We start from the raw sequence: 26217 nt of genomic DNA on the forward strand, positions 1-26217 counted from the left end.
TCTCACTGCTCTTACACTAAAGAACCCCCTTCTGTGTTGGTGATTAAATCTTCTTTCTTCTAGACATAGAGGATGCCCTCTTGTTACCATTGCAGTCCTGGATATAAACAGATCATGGGAGAGATCCTGGTATTGTCCCCTGATGTATTTATGCATAGTTGTTTGGTCGCCCCTTAACCGCCTTTTTCCAAGTTGAATAATTCCAATTTGGATAGCCGCTCTGGGTATTCCAGTCCTCTCATTCCATTTATTAATTTAGTTGCCCTTCTTTGTACCCCCTCAAGCACTGTAACATCTTTCCTGAGTACTGAAGTCCAGAACTGTACACAGTATTCCATTTGAGGCCTTAAGGCATTAAGGCACTTGGTCTCTAGACATTCACTTAGGACCAAAGCCTCTTATATAATCTGGTTTGCTCCACCCCTCTTCCTTCCTACTCATCATTTTTATTAGAACCATTTTGTGGTATCTATAACTTATTGATTAACTTTTATTAACTTTTTTGGAAGAGGAAATAGAAAAATAACAGCAATTCCGCCATTGTATTTTGTACTTTCAATTTATTTTGATTCCAAAGATTTATACTTTGCTGCTTTTTAACGGAAATAGAGTTTGACTTGTCTTATTTATTAATGTAATCCAAAGCAGGCATGCCTGTGTGTTTGGGGGGTCCAGCACACGTTTCTTCTGGATTAAAATCTAATCTTTTTCATGTGCTTTTAAAATATACATACTGTTTTGGAACAGGGAAAACTGCACTTAAAAGAGTGAAAAGTGTCATGACTGTGAAAGGGTTAATATTGGTGTCTTAGGTTTACATCATAAAACTCTAGAAGTTTATAAAGCATGTAACTAGACTTTCAGTCGAGCCAAAGAAGGATAGGCCGCTGGCTGATCAAAGTGGCCTGTGATATGATTTGCAGTACAAATTAACCATTACTAAAAAGCCTCTTGCTGGCTCACCACCAAATGTACATATGTGTTCAATTATTTCCATTTCCCAAACTGCTAATCGTCAGTAAGACACATAGTATCAAACTTGGATGAAGAGTAAATACCACTAAATCCAGGTCAAAATTTAATAAAGAATTTATAAATAAAAGCTGACACTATATATCTATAATATGGTAGCTACAGTATACAGCATGTCTTTCTGAAGAAATTGAGCAAGGTTAGAACCATTGTAAAGGGCATACTGTATGTTTTATTTTTAATAAACAGTCCAGATAAACTCATGATTTATTAAATAACCTTTATTTTGTAGGCCAGTTACTAAAATTAAACAGCAGACCTTTATGCATTAAAAATAATGGCTGCAAAACAAAGATCTCAAAAATCATCCAGGTCCGGATAGATAAAGTTGTTCTTGTAGAGTTGATAAGCCAGAATTTGTCCTCCACAAATCATTGAGATCAACCCAATACCTGAATATAGTCAAGAAAAGAAGCATTTGTTTAGGAACAATGGAGACTGCTGTTGGTCAACGTACTAAAGAACATACAGTATAGGCAGAGGCATATGCAAGGGAGGAACTACATGGTTAAAACCGCCCCTTGCAGGCTCTGCTCAACAGTGCTACTGAGTGTGAGAGAACAACCTAGCTGATGGAGCAGAGCTTAAGAGAAAAATGAAAATTAGAGCTGGAGCCTGCAGAGAAGGAAAACTGATTTAAAAAAAAACATACAATATATAGAAGCACATCAGTGAGGCTCTGTTCACATCTTGTTTTTTCCTTGCTTTCAATGGAAAGCTCCAGGTGCATACACCAAATACATCCATGATGCCCAATACACCCAGTATATGCCAAAAAAGTGGCCATTTGACATATACTGGGCTGCTGTGCATTTGTATTCCTTTTTTTCTACTGGTTCATAGTTTCCTATACAGAGATTTAGTATAAAAAAACTAATATTGGAATATTGCAATATGTACCACTCACTCAATGTGCAGGTATACAACCTTCAGTTGGGAATGTTTGCAAGGGAACACACCCAACATCTATTTCCGATGGAGGGATAAAACCAGCTGTGAACAAATCCTGTCATTATCTAAAATACTGTTATTACTGAAGTAAATATACAACAGCTTGTTTTCAAAATGCACCTGGAATGATAGGTATATCTCCTAGACTCTCTTAATTTACTTCTGGAGGATACAAATACAATAAATTCAAGAATGCTGGGATAGTAAAATCATGTACTTACCTATAGCGGTCCACCAGTGTGCCGTAACAGGGAATTCCATATTAACTGCAGGAAAAATAGAAAAATAACGGTTCAGTTTTGGTTTGAATTTATGGTTCAGGCTTTTAATTATCGGGTGCATTCAAGTGTAAAGCCAGCTGTAATGTGGAAATTGGAATTTTAACTTGTGTAAGGCTCTGTTGGCTTGTAGTTAAAACTATCAACTAGAGCATGAAATGTGTTCCCTAGGAACATCTCACCGGTAATATTCAATGAACCTCTGAGCTTCGGCAGATATCATTACAATGTATGTTAGGTTTTCCCTATAGTAATAAATCATTTTGCAATTGTCTTCTGCACTACATATCTGTAATCGCTGCTCATGTTTTAAGGGTATGTTCACATAGGCTGCCTTCACACAGATCATAAATGCTGTGGAATTTCCGCCAGCAAAAATCACTGCAGAAATTCCTCCGCATTTACAGTACTAGGCAAGTGAATGAGATTTCCTTAAAGTATCATTTTCCACTGTGGAAAATCATGAAAATTTTTAAAAAGCTATGGCTTAGAAATCCCCAGCTTGTCTATTTATGTTGAAGAAACTATGCATATCTGCTGCAGATTTCCTCCAATGAGAAACCTAAAAATCGGCACCAAAATTCGCAAAGAGAGTTTTGTTGTGGATAAGAAATCACACTGAATCTGTTTGAAAATCAGAGATTTTTTGATGTTTGAAAATAAGGTTTGCCACTGTGAAATCTGCATATTAAAGCACAAGTACATATACAAATTCTGCTACAAAAACCGTAGCAAATTCTGCATAGCTTGTTAACTCTGGTCATCTGCAGAAATGCAACAAAATTCCGTAAGTAGAATTTTTGCAGCTCAGGCGTTGTGTGTGAAGGTCCCCTTTCCGTACAATTGAATAGTGTGGTTTTTTTGTAGCACATGCATGGAATTCACACAAGCGTGGATGCCTAAGTAATTAGTCTCTTTAGCCATTGTGACAAAGCCCCTGTTAGAACCAGAAAACACAACTGACTCCTGCTTCACTTTTTTGATTGACCATAGTATTCTGTAAATTCCAGTACAATTTACCCAGTGATGCCACTGTGATATGAATCACAGTTACAGTGGTGCCGTAGTCCCAAATCCATTCCTCCACAACCAAAACAAATAGGATGCTGCAAACCAGAAATGTACTTTCCAGGGAGATTACATTTGCTACAGATAAAAAGAAAAACGAGTATATTATATTTGCAATTTTACGATACAGGTCATTATATTAATAAGTGTTCACTGAAGTAATATAACTCACCACATATTGCTAAATCATCTAGCCAGTAGGGCATGTCTGTATTGTTAGGGCACCTAGGGGTAGTGACAGCATCCCATTTACTCTGATTTGTCCTAAATGTCCCTAATCCCCTGTTGCTTTACTTGATGAGATGATAATTCTTCAGTACATCAGATGACAAACTCTTTAACCCTTTATTTTGTATTGATTTCATTTTTTATGTAGATTAACTTTGTTGGTTTTACTGATCCACGATTCAAGGATATGTGATTCAGGTTCCATGGAGTGATTGTTCTCAGTAAGGCCTCCCTCACACAGGCGTTTGCAAAAACGCTGCGTTTACTGCGTTTTCAGCAACGTTGGCATGCGTTTTGACAGTGTTTTAGCTGCGTTTTCAAAACAGCTGACACCGTAGCCAAGGAAGCTGGAAACTTTTTTTTTCAGACTCGCTGGCATAGCAACTTATGTTTAACACTATAAAAACGCAGTACAAAGTTGTGCCGTGTTTTTAGTAGTGCTGAAGACGCAGCCCGTGCATTTCAATGGGAGACTCACAGCTGAAAACGGCCAAGAATAGAACATGCAACGCTTTCAAAACGCAGCACTGCGTTTTCAGCATTGTGTGAGCAGCCCCATTGAAATGAATGGGAGCCTAGTACAGCTTTTTCAGCACTGCTGAAAACGCAGCACAAAACGCTTTCCAAAAACACCTGTGTGAGGGAGGCCTAAGAGAAACCAAGTAATCTTGTAGATATGATACCTTTTACTGGCTAACAAAATTTCAGAAGATGTTTTGGTTCCATCTGTGTACGGTACATTCTAGTGTCCTCTATTAGGTTAAATGAAAAAAAATTTCGGTACCGAGTTAGCCAGTAGAGCAAAATCTGATTGTTCTCAGTAAGAGAAACCAAGTAATGTTGTAGATATGATTATTTTTTGTTAACCATTAAAAGGTATCATATCTACAAGATTACTTGGTTTCTCTTGCTGGGAACAATCACATTTTACTCTACTGGCTAACACAGTACTAAACTTTTTTCAGATTCCATGGGTAGCGCTATGGCATTATGTATTATGATTCAGCTCTAGTGCTAGTACTGTTGCTTGCAGTGCTGAAGTCCTGGGTTCATATTCTGGCCAGGGGCAACATCTGTATCGAGTGTAAGTTCACATGTTTGCACAAGGTTCCTCCAGGGAACTCTCTAAGTTTTCTACCACATGTCAAAAACACACTGACATAATGTATTTGGAATTTAGATTGGCAGCCCCAATGGGAGAAGATACTCTATGAGGGAGTTCAATCTCTGACTAGCATTGCAGTATATGTTTGAGCTATATATGGAAAGAGCATATATATGTATGTGTATATATATATATAAACCATTTGTTAACTTGTAAACCGTACAGTCAGCAAAAGCACCAATTTGACAAGATCTAATACTACATAACTAGACATGATTCGGCTCTCTGTGGCTATAACTGCAGTTTTATAGGACATTTACAATTTTTAAGCAAATCTGGAAAATGGATAAACTAAAAATGATAAAAATACTACCCAGGTACTTTTTATTTGACCATGAAGGGGATGTTTTAAAATCGAAAGGTCCAAGTTCATCAAAACTATCCAATCTGTAAATCGGAAAAAAAACTATACATTAGAATATACCAATTTAAAGGGGTTGTCTCACAGCAAACATCAAAATTTTACATTACCCTATTCCCCCTGTCACCCCCTGGCATAAAATAGCAATTTAAAGCGGTTTTTAAACCGCTTGCTACTCACTGATCCGACGAAATATGGAGTTATAAAAATCTTCTCCCTAAGATGGCCGCCGGTCCTTTCCCAGGGATGCACTGCTGATTTCTCCCATGGAGCACCGCGGGTCTTCTCCCATGGTGCACCATGGGCTCTGTGCGTTCCATTGCCGATTCCAGCCTCCTGATTGGCTGGAATCGGCACACGTGATGGGGCGGAGCTACGATGACGACGCGGTGACCAGCTCTCCGGCACGAGCGGTCCCATTCACCAGCCAGAAGCACGGACTGCGCAAGCACGTCTAAAAACGCCAGAAGACATCAGAATTAAACGGATCCATGGCGACGGGGACGCCAGCAACAGAGCAGGTAAGTGAATAACTTCTGTATGGCTCATATTTAATGCACGATGTACATTACAAAGTGCATTAATATGGCCATACAGAAGTGTATAACCCCACTTGCTGCCGCGAGACAAGTACATTTCCATTTTATTATAAAACAGGCTTTAAAGCAATAGTTTTCTTTTTAATGATGCAATTTTGAGAATAGTGGGTTAGGACAGTGAGATTATGTTTAATTCATACATTTAAAAAGAGAATGCTTCAGGAGGATTATTTATAAGCTAGCCTTTGTTATTTAAAGATGAGGAAAGGAGGAAAATTTAAATGGACCCCGTCATCACTTTTGAGCCTCTCTAACCACTACTTTAGGGTGCAATTACGCAGGTGAGTGCAATACCAGTCCAAGAAACTCGGATCGATATCATATTTGCAGATCTGCAATTTTAATGCACTCATACAGTAGAATGGACGATTCTTCAACAGATTCAGCCAAAACTAGGATATAATGCAATTATCTTTGCAATTGTCATATTGCTTGCGTATCTGTCCTTATTTTTGCACATACATTTTTTGCGTGCGCAAAACGCACAGAAGATAACCCAATGATTTCAGTGGATTCATTAACGTTACCTTTTTTGAGTATACATTTCTTGCGTGCGCAAAGAAATAGAACCTGCTCTCTTTTGTGTACTTTTAAATCAGGGCATGGGATTTGCATGTAAAAAAAAAGTACCGTAAAATGCACAGACATGCGCACAAAAGTGCCCTGTTCATAGTGCAAATACGTAAATCATGAGGGTTCATTTACACCTGATGCTTTGTCGTTTTAACAGGCGAACGATGGCAGAGTTTGCTCTGAAGGCCTGTTTATACAGGCAGATACATTGTTCGCTCGTTCAAACAAGAAATTGCTCAGTTATTCACATTCACTGTATAACGACTGAATGATCGATATCTAAACTGAACAATTAGTGAATGAGCCAACAATGATTTTTATGACTGCATAAAATGAATAATGAAGGAAAAGTGAAGAATGTATTGTTCGGCATTCAATCGTTGGCTGTGTTTACACTGAACAATTATCATTCATTTTTGCTCATTTGAACGATTTTTTTTTAACAAAAATCTTTCCATGTAAAAGGACCTTAAGGCATGTTAGACACGCAGATGTTAGTGCGAATTTCTGCTAAAAATTCCGGTACATGTGGTGGAATCCCTAGGAGATGTATAAAATGTTGCTGTGTTCTATTCAAAGAAGATCACATAGGGTCTAGAGATGAGCGAACACGTTCGGCTCCGCCCCTTTTTCGCCCGAACACCGAACTTTGCGAACACTTCAGTGTTCGGGCGAAAAAGTTCGGGGGCCGCCGTGGCAGCGCGGGGGGGTGCGGCGGGGAGTGGGGGGGAGAGGGAGAGAGAGAGGGCTCCCCCCTGTTCCCCGCTACTGCCGCCCGCGCCGCCGCGCATCTCCCCGCCCCCCGGCGGCACCCGGACACTTACGCGCGAACACTGCAGTGTTCGGCAAAGCCGGTGTCCGGGTGCGGATGTGTCCGTAACGGACACGTTCGCTCATCCCTAATAGGGTCCCTTTAATTTAGTATACATAATAATGTTAAGTGGCTATGTCATCTTAATAGAATGTAGAATTATGAGTTGTTTGATTCTATTTTTTTTATTTTTTTCTAACACACAGACTTTGCTGAATTCAGACTTTCTTTACTTTGTAAAATATTTATTAAGTAGGTTATCTCATAGATTGGTGGGGGTCCAGAAAGTTCATTTTCTCTTTGGCTTTTATCAGCCGTGCTTGGCTTCTCTCTTTAGAGAAGTCAAATGAGCCATCCATTATAGTCAAGGGCTGACCATCAGCATCCAAATATAGCTGATCATAGCTAACATAGGCTGAAGTGGCGGAGTGCTTTCCTAGTGCCACTAGGCTGACTTTGTACTAGATCAGCAAATGTAGAAGTCAGACTCCCACTGATCAGACATTAATGGATATCCTGAGATAACCCCTTGTATGTAGTCATTTCATCATTTAGTCTAATTTTATTTGCTTTCCATTTTTACAAAAAATTAACATATTCCTGCCAAATATAAAGCCATACCACTATCCCTATCAAACCTGATATACTCAATACCATCTATGAACAATACCAAGTGCAAGTGAATTATTATTATTATATTCTTTATTATTATTTTTGTAACCTATGTCTTTTGAAATCCCAACCATGACTCAATTTAAAAAACACAGATAATATATAACAGCAGATAATAGAATTTGATGTTGCATATCTGTGTAGGTGCTGAACTATGCCAGACTGTATTGCGCCTGTCATGCCTTTGCTTAGCAGAAAAGGGTCAGAAACCTTTTGTAAATATGCAGTATGGTGTGTAGAGGCCCATTTACACCAGATGATGATCACTAAAAAATCGCTAATCAGTATTAGTTTGAGTGATAATCGGTGCATCTAAATTGTGCGCCCAGTGTCCGCTTTTCGTGCACTGCTAGCTGATCGTTAAATTCAGTCCGACCTAAAAACCGTCCTTAAGCCTTATCAGCAGTTCTCCACAGGTAGTGATTAACTGCCTTCAGCTAAGGATACGTTCACATGAACGTATATCGGCTCGATTTTCACGCCGAGCCGATATACGTTGTCCTCGTGTGCAGGGGGGGGGGGGGATGGAAGAGCCAGGAGAAGGAACTGAGCTCCCGCCCCCTCTCTGCCTCCTCTCCACCTCTCTGCACTATTTTCAATGGGGAGAGGCGGGGCTAATTCGCAGACCTTAGCCCCTCCCCCGTCCCACCTTTTCTCATTGAAAATAGTGCAGAGGGGTGGAGAGGAGGCAGAGAGGGGGCGGGAGCTCAGTTTCTGCTTCTGGCTCTTCCAGGCTTCCCCCGCTGCAGATGAGGAGGACGTATATCGGCTCGGCGTGAAAACCGAGCCGATATACGTTCGTGTGAATGCACCCTCAGGCTTCATTTAAACACGTAATTGCTGAGTAGCTACTTATTAGTTTATGCAAAATCATTGCTCAAAGCTGTCACTCATACTGTCGTTTGAGCGATCTTTGAGCGATCATCTGCTGGTGTAAATGGGTCTTTACTTCCAACAGTAATCCTTTTTCCTATAACATGTAAAAGGATTATCTGAGACAGAGCATCAGCATTAGGATGCTTTTGGATAGAATGATTAAAAGAAAATTGTCAAATGAGCGAAAGTGAACGATAGTTGATTTGTCTAAATATGAGCCAATGATTGAATGATGAATGCGAATCGCTTACTTTTTGTTCGTCCATTTTATGCAGCCTTAAAAAATCGTTGTTCGCTCATTCGCTTATCGATCTATTTAAACAGCAATTATTCAGACCCTTTATTCGCTTATGCAGGGAATGAATGTTTCTAAACGATTCTGGTTTGAACAAGCCGACGATGCATCTGCCTGTCTAAACAGGCTGCACAAGAACAAAGGAGTTAGCAGTGAAGTCATTCACTCATTGAAATGATAATTTGCTTGTCTAGAAGGACCCTTATGGGTCTTTCCCACAAGCGTAGGCGTTTTTAGGTGTGCCCACCGGCGCCGTAAAAGCATGTGAATGGGTGCACAAATCTACCGTTTGTGCGCCCACACAAACAAACGGGCCCGGCGCATATGCGCCAAGGCTGCAATGCCGTTGCCTCCCCTTCCTGGCTCACCTCCTCTCTCTTTCCCTCCAGCTGTTTGCAATTGGATTGGGTGAGACAGGGAAGGAGCTAAGCACCCACCCCTCCCCGCCCTTTTGTCTCCAATTAAACTCCCTCCCACCTTCCTTCTCCATCCACTGTCATTGGCTCCCATAGGAGTCTATGCAGCAGCCGACGTATTCTGGGCATAAAGATAGTTCCAGGACTATCTTTGCTGCCCGGCGTAAAAGCGCCCGGTGCTATATTTGCCAGATGGGCGCTTTAATGCTGCAGAAATGTGCCCGTGTGATCTGATGCATTGGAATGCATCAGACCGTAGCAGATATTGACTGGCCGTGAAAACTGCGGCCGATATACGCTCATGTGAATAAGCCCTTAGATTGATGGATTTCAAATTCTAAGTGACCCCTGCTGATGAGCTGACTGAAGGGGCCATAGTGCTCCAGTACTGCATTCCTCTTATTATTTGTCATACTTTTGGTTGTTGCTGTACCTGATACTGCAGCTCTATTCCATTCAAGTGAACAAGACTAAGCTGTAATACTAGGCACAACTGCTACTAAATGTATGGAGCTGTCCTTGGTAAATAATTAAAGATCACCCAATTTATGACCTGTAAAGCAGTGCCAACACTAGATATGCATATAAAGGCATACTGAATTATACCATATTTTCCCTTTAAAGTGCAGCCATGATGGAGATATTAGCGTTTTTATGCACCACATGCTGCATGCAAATGAGCTACAAACCATCCAATAAGTAGTCTTCAGCTCATTCTGGTCCTGGCTTTCTCTGTTTAGTTCTCCACAGCCCCTCTGCTTGCCTGTTTAAAGTTAAAGGGAGTAACAGACTTAGGGGTCATTCACATGGACATCTTTTTGATGCAAAGTAGATGCATCACAAAAATCGCATCTAAAGGAACCTATGATGTCCTATTGGCTCTTTCAGGTGAACAATTTTTTGACGCGCCGAAAAAAATTGTCTGTCAAAAAATAGGAGATAGGCCTGACTTTTTGATGCCGAGATTTCTCTCCATCAAAAGATAGGATAAGTCCTATCTTTTCCCGACACAGCATCCTATGGCAAAGAGAGGGGGTGGGAATTTAGCAGTGCCAAACAATGACAGCTGCCCCCGCTGATAAACTCTCTCCCGCTGGCAGAAATGCCCCAATAGCCGCGGAGCATTAAATCGACGCCCGTGTGAAAGAGGCCTTAATTTAGGAAACCTGACACTCACTGAAAATGATTGACTATCCAAAGGAGAGGCCGTTAGTTTTGTAGTCCCGGATAGTCCATTTAAAGTTTGATAAATATGTCATTTAACCAAGGCATTTCAATGCATTTACATTTTGGGATATTTGTGCATATGGTTCAAACTACTTTACAACTAATGCAATCAGCTACTTCAAGCAGTCACATAGAGAAGAAAATTCTTTTCATTTGTATTTAATCTTCAAATCCCGGTCTCCTACGGCTTTCTCATATTATTATTGTTAGTTATACACAGGCACAGCATTTCTTCTTACGATTTTAGAATATATACCAGTATTAAATGATATAGAGGTCATGAATAGTTTAGGTCGTGATCTACATTTTTCAGATGGGAAAGCATTTAGTGAATAAAACCCATTATCCTAATTAATGAAAGATTATCAGCATAATGTCATGCATGCATGACTAATTTATTATTTGTGAACTCAGACCAAACTCATCCACATTTACTAATTACATTTCGCAACCTACTGCGTATGTGACATTTAGAAAATTTATGTTCAAAAGGCCATTCTAATAAAATTCATGCTGCTAATAGCATTAGCAACGTAACTGATAGAAAGAGGTGTTCTTAGTACCTAATGTGTCTAAATAACTTTGTTGAATATTGCAAACTGCTGCTTAAAGGGGTTGTCCAGTTCTAAACTATTGATTGCCTATTCTTAGGGTAGGCCATCAATAGTAGCATTTTTTAGGTTCACAATTGGTTTGTGGGGCACAGATGGGCTACTACTACTTGAAGTGCTCAGAGGGGGCACTATTGGTCTTCGGGCTTAACAATTAAGCATTATTTGGATGCACAGAGGTACTTTTTAGGAGCACAAAGTGGGCATTATTGCCTTCTGAGGGGGCACAAAGGGGAATTACTGTGTGAAGGAGGGCATTTACTGTGGGGCACAAAGGAGGGATTTTTTTCTGTAATGCACAGTGAGGAAATTACTGCTATGTGGAGGCACTATTATGTGGTGGAGCACAAAAGAGGGGCACTATTACTATAGCGAAACACTGAAAGGAGGGAGTAACAGCAGGATGGAAAGAGTGTGCAGAAACAAGCTGTAGCTGAAAGAAATAGTCAAGGCTATCTGGGCCCAATCAGAGAAGGCAAAGCATTACCAGTTACTACTGGTCATAACTGCACTGTAGTTACCGTGTTTCCCCGAAAATAAGACAGTGTCTTATATTAATTTTTGTTCAAAAAGGTTTAACTTTGTTACATGTACAGCTGCCTGTACATGTAAATGAATGATTGAATGATTTAGACACATATTATCAGATATAAGGCTGAACCCTTCTATCTGAGCCACTGGGTTATAAATGTTGTCTTATAGATATTCTATGTATATGATTTTTTCTTTTGGGGTGAAGGGATGGGCTGGGACAGCAAAGCATGCAGATGTAGCAGATGTTAACGTTTCTGTGTAACTTGTCACAGAAAGTTATATTAAGACATGACAAAGCTATTGTTCTCTTATCTTAACACAACAAAACATTTTTATCATAACTTGTTATAAGTCACTTTAAACTTTGCTTCTTCTACATGTCTTGGGGCTTGTGCTCCTAATCTATTAAAAAACACAACACTCCTGATTGCTAGTGGTATAGCAGTAGTTCACTGGTATTTGATCCCAGGTTGTATGGCTAAATTGGTCCCTGGTTATTCTTCTAACGGCTTTTGGGGATGTCAGGTGCCCAGGGATATTCAACACATCTGATGGCTCTGTCCTAAGGTGCGGAGACTGTGGATATGAGCATATTTTTTCATTCTTAGTTATAAATTAAAAACCCACAGGAAGCCCTTCTTAAAGAAAAAAAAATTCTTCTGTGCCCCATCACACTTGTGTCCTAATTAGAGATGAGCGAACGTACTCATCCGAGCTTAATGCTCGTTCGAGTATTAGCGTGTTCGAGATGCTCGTTACTCGAGACGAGTACCACGCGGTGTTCGGGTTACTTTCACTTTCATCTCTGAGACGTTAGCGCGCTTTTCTGGCCAATAGAAAGACAGGGTAGGCATTACAACTTCCCCCTGCGACGTTCAAGCCCTATACCACCCCCCTGCAGTAAGTGGCTGGCGAGATCAGGTGTCACCCGAGTATTTAAATCGGCCCCTCCCGCGGCTCGCCACAGATGCATTCTGACATAGATTAGGAAAAGTGCTGCTGATGCTGGAGCTGCTATAGGGAGAGCGTTAGGAGTTATTTTAGGCTTCAAGAACCCCAGCGGTCCTTCTTAGGGCCACATCTGACCGTGTGCAGTACTGTTGAGGCTGCTGGGAGCTGTGTTGCACTTTTTTTTTTTTGTATATCGGCCGTGCAGAGCATTGCGTCCTCAGTCTGCAGTCATTGTACATAGTATAGGGCCAGTACTGGTGAGGCAGGGACAGTGAAAAAGGTGAAAGAGATATACTGTCTATATAGGCAGTGGGCTTTTTCAAACAAATTTTGGGAAAAAAACTATATTTGGGCTGCCTGTGACGGTCCTCAGTGTACTGCGTGTCTGCTGGGGGTAGTAGTCCTAATTAATACGCAGCTAAGCGTTAGAGCAGGCTTACGCGAAAGTGTTTCCTGGCTCTGCGGTGCCCGTTACATCACCGCCGTCATCCTGTCCACATTGAAACAGTATACATATATACACTGCCTACAGTATCTGTCTACTGTCTCAGCTCTGCCGCTCAAAAAATAGAAGCAAAATACTTTAGGCCTACTAGTGGCGTCTGGCCACTTGACTGCTTCTGCGCTGTGAATTCCACTATCTCAGTCATACGCACCTACGTCTCACTGCAGGCGTGCGCAAAAGTGTTTCCTGGCTCTGCGGTGCCCATTACATCACCGTCGTCATCCTGTCCACATTGGAACAGTATACATATATACGCTGCCTACAGTATCTGTCTACTGTCTCAGCTCTGCCGTTAAAAAAATAGAAGCAAAATACTTTAGGCCTACTAGTGGCGTCTGGCCACTTGACTGCTTCTGCGCTGTGAATTCCACTATCTCAGTCATACGCACCTACGTCTCACTACAGGCGTGCGCAAAATTCTTTCCTGGCTCTGCTGTGCGTTCCGTAAGCGAAGTCAGCCTCCAACCACAGGCCAATAAGCGGCATATTTTATTACAGCGTTCTGTTTCTGCTCTACTGGTAATAGCTGAGGGGTAGGGGTAGGCCTAGAGGATGTGGACGCGGGCGAGGACGTGGACCCGTGGACGCGGGCGAGGACGTGGAGGCCCAAGTCAGGGTGTGGGCACAGGCCGAGCTCCTGATCCAGGTGTTTTGCAGCCGACTGCTGCGGGATTACGAGAGAGGCACGTTTCTGGCGTCCCCAGATTAATCTCACAATTAATGGGTCCACGCGGTAGACCTTTACTAGAAAATGAGCAGTGTGAGCAGGTCCTGTCATGGATGGCAGAAAGTGCATCCAGCAATCTATCGACCACCCAGAGTTCTACGCCGTCCACTGCTGCAACTCTGAATTCTCTGGCTGCTGCTCCTCCTTCCTCCCAGCCTCCTCACTCCATTACAATGACACATTCTGAGGAGCAGGCAGACTCCCAGGAACTGTTCTCGGGCCCCTGCCCAGAATGGGCAGCAATGGTTCCTCTCCCACCGGAAGAGTTTGTCGTGACCGATGCCCAACCTTTGGAAAGTTCCCGGGGTCCGGGGGATGAGGCTGGGGACTTCCAGCAACTGTCTCAAGAGCTTTTAGTGGGTGAGGAGGACGATGACGATGAGACACAGTTGTCTATCACTCAGGTAGTAGTCATTGGAGTAAGTCCAAGGGAGGAGCGCACAGAGGATTCGGAGGAAGAGCAGCTGGACGATGAGGTGACTGACCCCACCTGGTTTGCTAAGCCTACTGAGGACAGGTCTTCAGAGGGGGAGGCAAGTGCAGCAGCAGGGCAGGTTGGAAGAGGCAGTGCGGTGGCCAGGGGTAGAGGCAGGGCCAGACCAAATAATCCACCAACTGTTTCCCAAAGCGCCCCCTCGCGCCATGCCACCCTGCAGAGGCCGAGGTGCTCAAAGGTCTGGCAGTTTTTCACTGAGAGTGCAGACGACCGACGAACAGTGGTGTGCAACCTTTGTCGTGCCAAGATCAGCCGGGGAGCCACCACCACCAGCCTCACCACCACCAGCATGCGCAGACATATGATGGCCAAGCACCCCACAAGGTGGGACGAAGGCCGTTCAGCATGTCCAGTTTGCACCACTGCCTCTCCCCCTGTGCCCCAACCTGCCACTCAGACCCAACACCCCTCTCAGGACACAGGCACTACCGTCTCCTGGCCTGCACCCACACCCTCACCTCCGCTGTCCTCGGCCCCATCCACCAATGTCTCTCAGCACACCGTCCAGCCGTCGCTAGCGCAAGTCTTTCAGCGCAAGCGCAAGTACACCGCCACGCACCCGCACGTTCAAGCGTTAAACGTGCACATAGCCAAATTTATCAGCCTGGAGATGCTGCCATTATAGGCTTGTGGAAATGGAGGCTTTCAAAAGCATGATGGCGGCGGCCCCGCGCTACTTGGTTCCCAGTCGCCACTACTTTTCCCGATGTGCCGTCCCAGCCCTGCACGACCACGTCTCCCGCAACATTGTACGCGCCCTCACCAACGCGGTTACTGCCAAGGTCCACTTAACAACGGACACGTGGACAAGCACAGGCGGGCAGGGCCACTATATCTCCCTGACGGCACATTGGGTGAATTTAGTGGAGGCTGGGACCGAGTCAGAGCCTGGGACCGCTCACGTCCTACTCACCCCCAGAATTGCGGGCCCCAGCTCGGTGGTGGTATCTGCGGCGGTGTATGCTTCCTCCACTAAACCACCCTCCTCCTCCTACGCAACCTCTGTCTCGCAATCAAGATGCGTCAGCAGCAGCAGCACGTCGCCAGCAGTCGGTGTCGCGCGGCATGGCAGCACAGCGGTGGGCAAGCGTCAGCAGACCGTGCTGAAACTACTCAACTTAGGAGAGAAGAGGCCCACGGCCCACGAACTGCTGCAGGGTCTGACAGAGCAGACCGACCGCTGGCTTGCACCGCTGAGCCTCCAACCGGGCATGGTCGTGTGTGACAACGGCCGTAACCTGGTGGCGGCTCTGCAGCTCGGCAGCCTCACGCACGTGCCATGCCTGGCCCACGTCTTTAATTTGGTGGTTCAGCGCTTTCTGAAAAGCTACCCACGCTTGTCAGACCTGCTCAGAAAGGTGCGCCGGCTCAGCGCACATTTCCGCAAGTCCCACACGGACGCTGCCACCCTGCGCACCCTGCAACATCGGTTTAATCTGCCAGTGCACTGACTGCTGTGCGACGTGCCCACATGGTGGAACTCTACGCTCCACATGTTGGCCAGGCTCTATGAGCAGCGTAGAGCTATAGTGGAATACCAACTCCAACATGGGCGGTGTAGTGGGAGTCAGCCTCCTCAATTCTTTACAGAAGAGTGGGCCTGGTTGGCAGACATCTGCCAGGTCCTTGGAAACTTTGAGGAGTCTACCCAGATGGTGAGCAGCGATGCTGCAATCATTAGTGTCACCATTCCTCTGCTATGCCTCTTGAGAAGTTCCTTGCAAAGCATAAAGGCAGATGCTTTGCACTCGGAAACGGAGGCGGGGGAAGACAGTATGTTGCCGGATAGTCAGAGCACCCTCATGTCTATATCTCAGCGCGTTGAGGAGGAGGAGCAGGAAGAGGATGATGAGGAGGGGGAAGAGACAGCTTGGCCCACTGCTGAGGGTACCCATGCTGCTTGCCTGTCATCCTTTCAGCGTGTATGGCCTGAGGAGGAGGAGGAGGAGGATCCTGAAAGTGATCTTCCTAGTGAGGACAGCCATGTGTTGCGTACAGGTACTCTGGCACACATGGCTGACTTCATGTTAGGATGCCTTTCTCGTGACCCTCGCGTTACACGCATTCTGGCCACTACGGATTACTGGGTGTACACACTGCTCGACCCACGGTATAAGGAGAACCTTTCCACTCTCATACCCAAAGAGGAAAGGGGTTCGAGAGTGATGCTATACCACAGGACCCTGGCGGACAAGTTGATGGTAAAATTCCCATCCGACAGCGCTAGTGGCAGAAGGCGCAGTTCCGAGGGCCAGGTAGCAGGGGAGGCGCGGAGATCAGGCAGCATGTACAGCACAGGCAGTGCAACACTCTCTAAGGCCTTTAACAGCTTTCTGGCTCGCTAGCAAGACTGTGTCACCGCTCCCCAGTCAAGGCTGAGTCGGCGGGAGCACTGTAAACGGATGGTGAGGGAGTACGTAGCCGATCGCACGACCGTCCTCCGTGACGCCTCTGCCCCCTACAGCTACTGGGTGTCGAAGCTGGACACGTGGCCTGAACTCGCGCTGTATGCCCAGGAGGTGCTTGCTTGTCCTGCGGCTAGCGTCTTGTCAGAGAGGGTGTTTAGTGCGGCTGGGGGAATCATTACGGATAAGCGTACCCGCCTGTCAACCGACAGTGCCGACAGGCTTACACTCATCAAGATGAACAAAGCCTGGATTTCCCCAGACTTCTCTTCTCCACCAGCGGACATCAGCGATACCTAAGCAATACGTAGGCTGCACCCGCGGATGGAAGCATCGTTCTCTATCACCATCAAAAACGGGGACCTTTTAGCTTCATCAATCTGTGTATTATATTCATCCTTCTCCTCCTGCTCCTCCTCCTGAAACCTCATGTAATCACGCCGAACGGGCAATTTTTCTTAGGCCCACAAGGCTCAGTCAAATAATTTTTGTAAACAATTTTTATACGTTTCAATGCTCATTAAAGCGTTGAAACTTGCACCTGAACCAATTTTTATTTTAACTGGGCTGCCTCCAGGCCTAGTTACAAATTAAGCCACATTAACCAAAGCGATTAATGGATTTCACCTGCCCTCTTGGTTGGGCATGGGCAATTTTTCTGAGGTACATTAGTACTGTTGGTATACCAATTTTTTTGGGCCCTCGCCTACAGTGTAATCCTCTTAATTTTTAGCCCACCTGCATTAAACCTGACATTACCTCAGCTGTGCTGGTCACTGCAATGGGATTTATTTATGTACCGCCGGTGGGTTCCAGGGAGCCACCCATGCTGTCGGTCCACACGGAGTTGTAACTGCATGTGTCCACTTCTAAAGAACCCCAGTCTGACTGGGGCATGCAGTGTGGGCCGAAGCCCACCTGCATTAAACCTGACGTTAGCTTTGATGTCCAGGGCACTGCAATGGGATATATTTATGTACCGCCGGTGGCTTCCTGAGACCCCCCCATGCTGTCGGTCCACAGGGAGTTGTAACTGCATGTGTCCACTTCTAAAGCACCCCAGTCTGACTGGGGCATGCAGTGTGGGCCGAAGCCCACCTCCATTAAACATGACTTTAGCTTTGCTGTCCAGGGCACTGCAATGGGATATATTTATGTACCGCCAGTGGCTTCCTGGGACCCACCCATGCTGTCGGTCCACACGGAGTTGTAACTGCATGTGTCCACTTCTAAAGAACCCCAGTCTGACTGGGGCATGCAGTGTGGGCCCAAGCCCACCTGCATTTAATCAGACGTTACCTCAGCTGTGATGGGCACTGCAATGGGATACATTTATGTACAGCCGGTGGGTTCCAGGGAGCCACCCATGCTGTGGGTCCACACGGACTTCACAATAGGGAGTTGTACCTGTCTGTGTCTATGAATTAAAAACCCCGGTCAGGTTGGGGCATGCAGTGTGGGCCGAAGCCCACCTGCATTTAATCTGATGTTAGCTCTGCTGTCTAGGGCACTTCAATGGGATACATTTATGTACAGCCGGTGGGTTCCAGGGAGCCACCCATGCTGTGGGTGCACACGGAATTCCCATTGCGGAGTTGTACCTGCCTGTGACTATTTATAAAAAAAAACACGGTCTGACTGGGGCATGCAGACACCTTGACAGAATGAATAGTGTGTGGCACATAGGTTCCCCATTGCTATGCCGACGTGTGCAGCTCCTGATGGCGGTGGCACAGGATTATATTTCTCATTGCTTCTGTGCAGCATTGTGGGCTATCGCCCCACCCCTTTTAAATAGGGTCGCTGCCTAGCCGTGCCAACCCTCTGCAGTGTGTGCCTGCGGTTCCTCCTCATGGGAGACGCACTTCTAAATAGACATGAGGGTGGTGTGGCATGAGAGCAGCTGAAGGCTGCGCAGGGACACTTTGGTGTGCGCTGTGGACACTGGGTCGTGCGGGGGGGTTGGGCAGCATGTAACCCAGGAGAAGTGGCAGCGGAGTGTCATGCAGGCAGTGATTGTGCTTTGTTGGAGGTAGTGTAGTGCTTAGCTAAGGTATGCATTGCTAATGAGGGCTTTTCAGAAGTAAAAATTGTTGGGAGGGGGGTGCCCACTCTTGCCGCTATTGTGGCTTAATAGTGGGACCTGGGAACTTGAGATGCAGCCCAACATGTAGCCCCTCGCCTGCCCTATCCGTTGCTGTGTCGTTCCCATCACTTTCTTGAGTTGCCCAGATTTTCACAAATGGAAACCTTAGCGAGCATCGGCGAAATACAAAAATGCTCGAGTCGCCCATTGACTTCAATGGGGTTCGTTACTCGAAACGAACCCTCGAGCATCGCGAAATTTTCGTCCCGAGTAACGAGCACCCGAGCATTTTGGTGCTCGCTCATCTCTAGTCCTAATTTAATTAGATTTTTTTTTTAGAAAACATATAGTTGACTTTTCTGAAATCAAATGGCATAAGTCATGGTACATGATTAATGAAAAGCTGACAGCCATACTATCAGACAAAATGGGGAGATTTCTGAAAAATTGGTCTCCATAGGCTGACTAACCAGTCACAGGTGGTTCTCCTAAGTGGTGGCTCTATTCTCAGTCTGACTCCTAGAGAGTTGCCTGGCACACTACCTGGTGCAAGTCTCATGGGGTACGCCTTCTTTCCCTCTTTCTATGCCTCTTTCGTCTCCTTTTTTTCAATATTCTTTACCTCTATTTCTCTTACGTTTTCTTAATTTTTCTTGATGCGGGAGGGACCTTTCTGCAAGATGGGAATGCGGACATTGTTCGTAAGGCATTCAGATGCCACTGTGTGGATTTTGATGGCTTGTCCTTTGCAGATGCCCTTTGTCCACTGGTGTTGTGTGAGTGGGCCCATTGTTTTTGCTAGTTTTTTTTTTTTTTTGTGTATTATGGGTTATTATTACCTTGGTAAGTTGAGTCTGCTTATGTGTGAACTTCTCGCCACCGTCAAGAATTATATTTGTATGTGGGCATCTCTTTAGGCTTGTTATGGCAATGTCTTCTACTGCTTTCTATTAATCTGTTGCTTTTATACATGGGCTCATTGTAGGGAGTGTTGTATGTTGGTAAAACTTGTGAAAGCCTAATAAAACTTATAAGAAACTTGGCGATGCACAGAAAGGTCGAGGAAGACCATAGCCAACCGCCATAAAGAATAGTTTGGCAAGGTAAGTGGTTCTGTAGAGCTGGTGACATGAATAGCAGTAAAATGGAGAAAAATGTGAAAAAAATAGCTCTAAAGGGTCAGAAAATAAATTTCAGATTTTGTAATTCTGCAGGGTAACTATTCTATTAGTCTGGGAAAGACATACACCAGTTACCAAAGTATTCCCTTAATATCACAGAAAAGCACAAGGGCAACTAAACAGCTCATCAGTGAGAAAACAGTATGAATAACTATCCATATTTCAGCTTCCTAGACCACTGTAGATATAACTTATAAGGGGAATGGGATATTGAGGTTAATTTCCAGGTTTTGAATGTAGTCCTATAATATATTCCAACATTTAAAGGGGGCAACCTGTTTTGGTAATAATATCTTAACAGACAGGGCCTCTGACAATAAATTAATTACACGTGCTTTTGCAGTTGAAAGTCCTGGCAATTAACGGTTATTGCTCAAAGAATGCTATGTGTCAAATAAAGCATTTTATTTTGCCCAATGATGTCAATGGGGGATTCCACTCCTACATAGTGAGTCCTTATCTGGCTAATAAGTAGGAAGCTCCCCATAAGGCCATGTTCAAATGAGCGCTGTTTTAACGCAGTATAGGTGGGTGAAAAGATTGTGGATGTCCTATCTTAGATTGTTGTGAGTATTTATCGCATCTGAAATTCCTTCATGTGAACGCTTCTATAGGAAACCATTGTTTCTAATAGACAAAATCTTTTCACGCGCCTTTAATGCGCTAAAACAGCGCTGGTGTGAACGAGGCCTAAAAGAGAGAGGTGCAACAAACCATTAAATAGTTCAGTTGCTCTGACTTCCTGTTTTGGTCTGTCTATATGGCATTGGAGTTAAACTAAATAAGTGTCATTTCTGCAGCATTTATGGGATGAAACTTACCTTAGTGTTATGAAACAAATAATGTAGGCTAAGTACAACACTGCATAGAAGATGAGAGTGCAAATGAGCAAATTCTGTAGGACAATCTGTGAAAATGAAATATTTTAATTAAAGACACACACAGAATGTTTGACTGCATTTGTAAAAATGTATGTATTGACCATATTGATCAATCTGAGTCCATTTGTCCAGTGTATTTGAAAAAAAAAATCAATCTTAAATCTGATTGGTTGCAATAGTCAACAAGGATACTTTCTCACAGATGCTTTTGACCTATGAGAACCACAGTTGATTACGCAAGAGTGAAATTCAATATGTACAAAGCATTTTCCATTTTACAACTTTATGTCAGTATTCTTCTATACCAACTGAATCCTTTTCATTTGAATAACAGTGATCTGATCTTCGGCCATGTGACTGAGGAACTTGACATCACCGCCTTATGCTCATCTGAGTACCACCTCCAAACAACTCATTGACAGGGGTCCTATGCAGTAAACCTTCGCGGATCTGATATTAATGACCTATCCTTGAAGAGGTTCTGTCATAAAAAAAAAAAAAATTCAATACTTACCTATTGCTCCCCAGGCCCTCTTCTTACCGCATCTTCTTTCCACTGATCTTCGCCTGTCTTCTGCAGTTCCATCGGGTCACCTCACCTCCAGCCGGCCGATTCTTCTTCTTCCGGTGACGAAGCGTCGATTCTGTGCTGGATCCTTCTTGCAGGGCAATGTACTCTGTGTCACTAGTGATGTAGCATTCACAGCCTAGCAGGGAGTGCCGAGCTATTGGCGAGACTGCGCATTCGTGCTGTCTCTCTGCAATAGTGTAGGAACACTCGTGCCAAGACAGCGCATGCACAATCTTAGTAATAGCTCGGCATTCCTTGCTAGACAGTGAATGTTACGTCTCTAGTGACATAGTGTACATTACCCAGCAGGAAGAAGAATGTCGAGGATGGACGCTCCAGCACAAGAAGAGGAGGATCCAGGCGGCTTGCGGTGAGGTGACCCGGGGAACTGGAGAAGATCAACGAGGAGAAGATGCAATAAGAAGACTAACGGGGAAGGAATAGGTAAGTATTGATTTTTCTTTTTTAATGGCAAACCCCTTTACGATGCTCAGACAGCTCCGCCTATAGTATAGTACGTAGATCGCTGATTTATAATTTTTTTTTGATCCATTTAACATTCTATCATCCATAGACACCTATGACTTACATGGATCATGCCCACATGCTCAGAATGCCATACTACACCCAAATAGTGATACAGTGCCCATATAGACGTATATTGTGTACTTGATACCTCCACGTAGAGTCATACAGTGCCAAGACAGCCCAAAATAGCCCAATTGTCATAACCTTCCCATACAAAGCCACACAATGCCAACATTATTGTGGCTGAACAGAGCTAAACAGTTCCAGTAAAGAGCTACTCACATAGCGCTAAGCTAAGTTTAGAGAGTGCTATAACTCATTGACATTGCTAACTTTACTATGAAATAGCTTTCTGAGCTGTAAAGATCTTCCCTATTGTCTGGACCTTTGGAGTCAGTAGGATAGGGGGGCAAGACTGCACCAAAAAGCTTGGACTTTTCTAATTAATATGGGACACATAGTAGTCTGATATTAGAAATGGCAGATATACAATGAGTGAATAGTTAAAAATTAAGATGCCCATACACATTCAACAACTGTTGGATGAATAATCATTCATCCGACATCTGTTTTCCCTGGCTATCCCATACATATAAACATTTGGTTTGGCTCCAGCTTACCTACCAGACAACAAAAGAATTGGGTGTTAAAATTCAATGTCCCCAATCCTTCTTTCTCCAAAATCATTTATCAAGGGAAAGTTGAGCATCCCCAAACACGTTAGACAGTTTCCCAGCCATTATTGTTAGGCTTGTAGAACTAAAGTCTTATGTGTAAAGAGGCCTTTAAAGTTCAACACAGGTAACAGTAAGGGAGAAAACAAGTGATGGAAAGGCAAACAATATATGAACATTTTTTAAACAGCTGAACCGTAACTGAAGATTGCAGCATACATAAAACACAAAGTAACATGCTGAACATAAAGTTGAGCACATATACGCAGATTACCTTGCAATCTTATAAAAACGGAATGAGTGGCAAAAGTGAATAGCACCACAGAGTGAATATTATGACCATAAAATAGAAATAAAAAGGGTCAAGAACTTATATAGTTTCACATGAATGAAAGAACATAATTTGATCCATGCAGTAATTTTCAATTTTGTGATGCTGCACACATCATGCGGACTACAGAATTATCATACATACTCATTAACATGCAAATGACATGCTCTATGCTAGATATAGAATCAGCTTCATAATCACAAAGCCCATATTCAAAATACCGATCAAGACATAGTTTGTCTTTATCTGCTACATTATTAACATGCATCAATATAAGTAACTCTTCATGCTGTATAAATGCATTATACTACATATTATCGTTGTTTGTACCTGACATTCATTTTACCTTGGTCTCGGATATTTTGATCTTGAGTGCCATGAGAACATACTACATTGTAAAGGATTATTTTGAAAGCGGACATCTAAACTCTTGAACACCATGTTAGTCGATGTGATACAGAATAATATGTATCTTGGCAGCTTAGTAGGATTGAACTCAGTAAAGACTCAGACCATCTGGAAGGATAATCTGTTAAGCAATGACCTGTGAGTTTTCCAAGTAACTCCTGTCCGCAGAAATATTCCCTACAATGAGTAAAATAAAGATAAATGATTACTTAGAGTTTTAGGTATATAGATCAGATCATCATTACTAGATTTCAGACCAATATAAGGCATAATCATAACTATAACCAGTGAGGGCTACTGTATTGAAAAGCTGACCCCCAAATCCATAATATTATTCTTATTTGTTGTATGCTGTTTGCTTATATAAATTCAGCATAGGTGCATTACTGGAATTTGCTAATGGGAAGAATGAATACCGCTGCATCGCCACCTATTGGAGGGCAGCTTCCTGCAAGTCAATGGCAGATTTTTTAAACAAGTGTTAGAGACCAAGTGCCTAAACTGCAAACCCAAAGCCACTTTTTTATCGCAAAGTGCCAATACGTCAGGAGGCGGGGCTTATCATGATGTGTGATTTTACCTCCTTTGTTATAAAAAGGACAGGGCCATTTCAAAATTAACAAACAGGGATGCTCTGTGCTTGTTTGCTAGCTGGAGCACTTTAGTACCATTGGTGCAGATTTTGATTGGAAAGCAGACGCTGATTTCATACTATGCGGCGCTCCCCCTCACCTCCTCCTTTGTAGGCTTCCCGCTGTCAGTGCTCCCTATCTTCTGGTTCCCAGTGGCCGTTAGTGGCCTCACCTGACCAGGATGCTGGGAACTGGAAGCCGGGAAGCACTGGCAGCAGGAAGCCTATGGAGGTAGTGAGGGGGAGTGCCACATAATATGAAATCAGCTGTAGATAGGTGGCTGATTTTCAGTCAAAATCCACACCGATGATATGGATTTTGACTGTTTTTTTAATGCAAAAATACTACGTAATTTGCCACAGAAATTTCCGCTGTGGACATCCAATAGCATTTATGCCACGTGTAAAAATACCCTAAGTCAACTAAAAGTATGCTGCCACATGCATAGTGGTCTTAGTAGTAATAGTGTCCCCCAAAGTGGTCCAGTAGTAATAGTGTCCCCTATAATGGCTCCAGTAGTAACAGTGTTCCCCAAAGTGGTCCCAGGAGTAATTCTGTCTCATATATCGGACCCAATAGTAATAATGACCCCCAAAGTGGCCTCAGTAGTAATAGTCACCACCACAGTGGCCTCAGTAGTAATAGTGACCCCTGTATTGGCCCCAGTAGTAATAGTGACCCCCACAGTGGCCTCAGTAGTTGAAGTGACCGCTGTATTGACCCCAGTAGTAATAGTGATCCCCACAGGGGCCTCAGTACTAGTAATATTACTACTGGGGCTCATATAGTTGACACTATTACTAATAGTGTCCCCTATATCTGCCCCAACAGTAATAGTTTCCCCCCCCCAACACCGGCACCCTGGCCAGTAATCACTACAGTGGTAAGCAGCCGTCGGCATACGTGCCAGCAGAGGGGGCTCTACGTGACCCCTCCAGCACGCATGCCATAGGTCCGCTACCCCGGCCTTATATAAATGACTGGGAATTGGGAGGCAAAGCCAGAATAATCATGCATATACAGCTGTTTCGGAGGGATTGCCCCTCATCAATGTGGAATTTGCTGATATTTGGAGTACCAATCAGGCACTGGCGGAAAGGAAAACAGCATGTATAGTTACAAAGTAAAGCTATTTTCACACTGCATCTGCAGTGTATGTTTGGCATATGTGGTGAGAAAAGTCCTGTGCGCATATGTCAAATTTATACATAAGGACCCATTCACTGAAGAGTATCCTTTTAGCCTTTGTCAGCCTGGTACAGTGTATATATATATATATATATATATATATATATATATATATATATATATGTATATATATATATATATAAATTAGATGCTTGTGGCAATGTACTGTCTGTCACTGTACTGTATGCCTATACAGTGTCAGACAATATGTCCTCATAAGCATCCATTTCAGGGTTGAATATACAGTTGAATATACAGTATCTAAAGTGACTTGCCACAAGTCAGTTGCTTTAAGACCCATAAATGCTGTAAAGTATAATAGTATAGTATAAAAGTTGTAGCCGATAGTAAATAGCCGAGTCATCAAAATATATGGGATTGATTGTAATTAGAAACATTTGCTGAATTTATATAGTTTGTTTTACAATCTCTTTCATATTATTATTATACATTGAAGAATAGAAATCCAAACAACAAAGAACTGCAACTTGTTACTCATTTCATCCCTCTGGTCCATCTTTTATATAATCAAAGGACTGTTGATATTCTTCTAAGGGTGCATTCAAGGGTGCGTATTCACGCCGGCCGATATACGGCGTTTCTCTCTGCAGGGGCAGGAGGCTGAAAGAGCCGGGATCAGTGCTCTGAGCTCCCGCCCCCTCTCTGCCTCCTCTCCACCCCCCTGCACTAGTATGAAAACCCAGCCGATATACGGTCGTCTGAATGCAGGGTTCTCACGAGCGTGTAGTCACAGCGCATTACACACACGGGTTTTGCACACATAATACGCTGTACCAATCTCTCATTAGCTGCTATGTTGCCACTCATACGAATTGCGGGAATTACATGCTCAACAAAAAGCAGGATGTTCTATCTTGGCGCATATTACAAATACATTCATGTCATGATAGTGCATGGTGATTGGCGGCATGCAGCAAGTACACAATGTCACGTGA

The 26217-nt window shown here is 43.7% G+C and overlaps 1 protein-coding gene across 1 annotated transcript; it reads right to left on the reverse strand.

Moving 5' to 3' along the window:
* Positions 1 to 1329: 1329 nt before the first annotated feature.
* TMEM244 (transmembrane protein 244) lies at positions 1330 to 23412 on the reverse strand. The gene is made up of 6 exons (XM_066590871.1): positions 23380 to 23412; positions 20870 to 20955; positions 5036 to 5109; positions 3282 to 3407; positions 2205 to 2249; positions 1330 to 1424 (listed from the first exon to the last, which is right to left on the reverse strand). Exons 1-6 carry the CDS (start codon positions 23410 to 23412, stop codon positions 1330 to 1332), a joined length of 459 nt encoding a protein of 152 aa, XP_066446968.1.
* Positions 23413 to 26217: the final 2805 nt, after the last annotated feature.

The sequence above is a fragment of the Eleutherodactylus coqui genome, chromosome 1 (assembly GCF_035609145.1).
Source record: "Eleutherodactylus coqui strain aEleCoq1 chromosome 1, aEleCoq1.hap1, whole genome shotgun sequence".
Classification (NCBI taxonomy): Eukaryota; Metazoa; Chordata; class Amphibia; order Anura; family Eleutherodactylidae; genus Eleutherodactylus; species Eleutherodactylus coqui.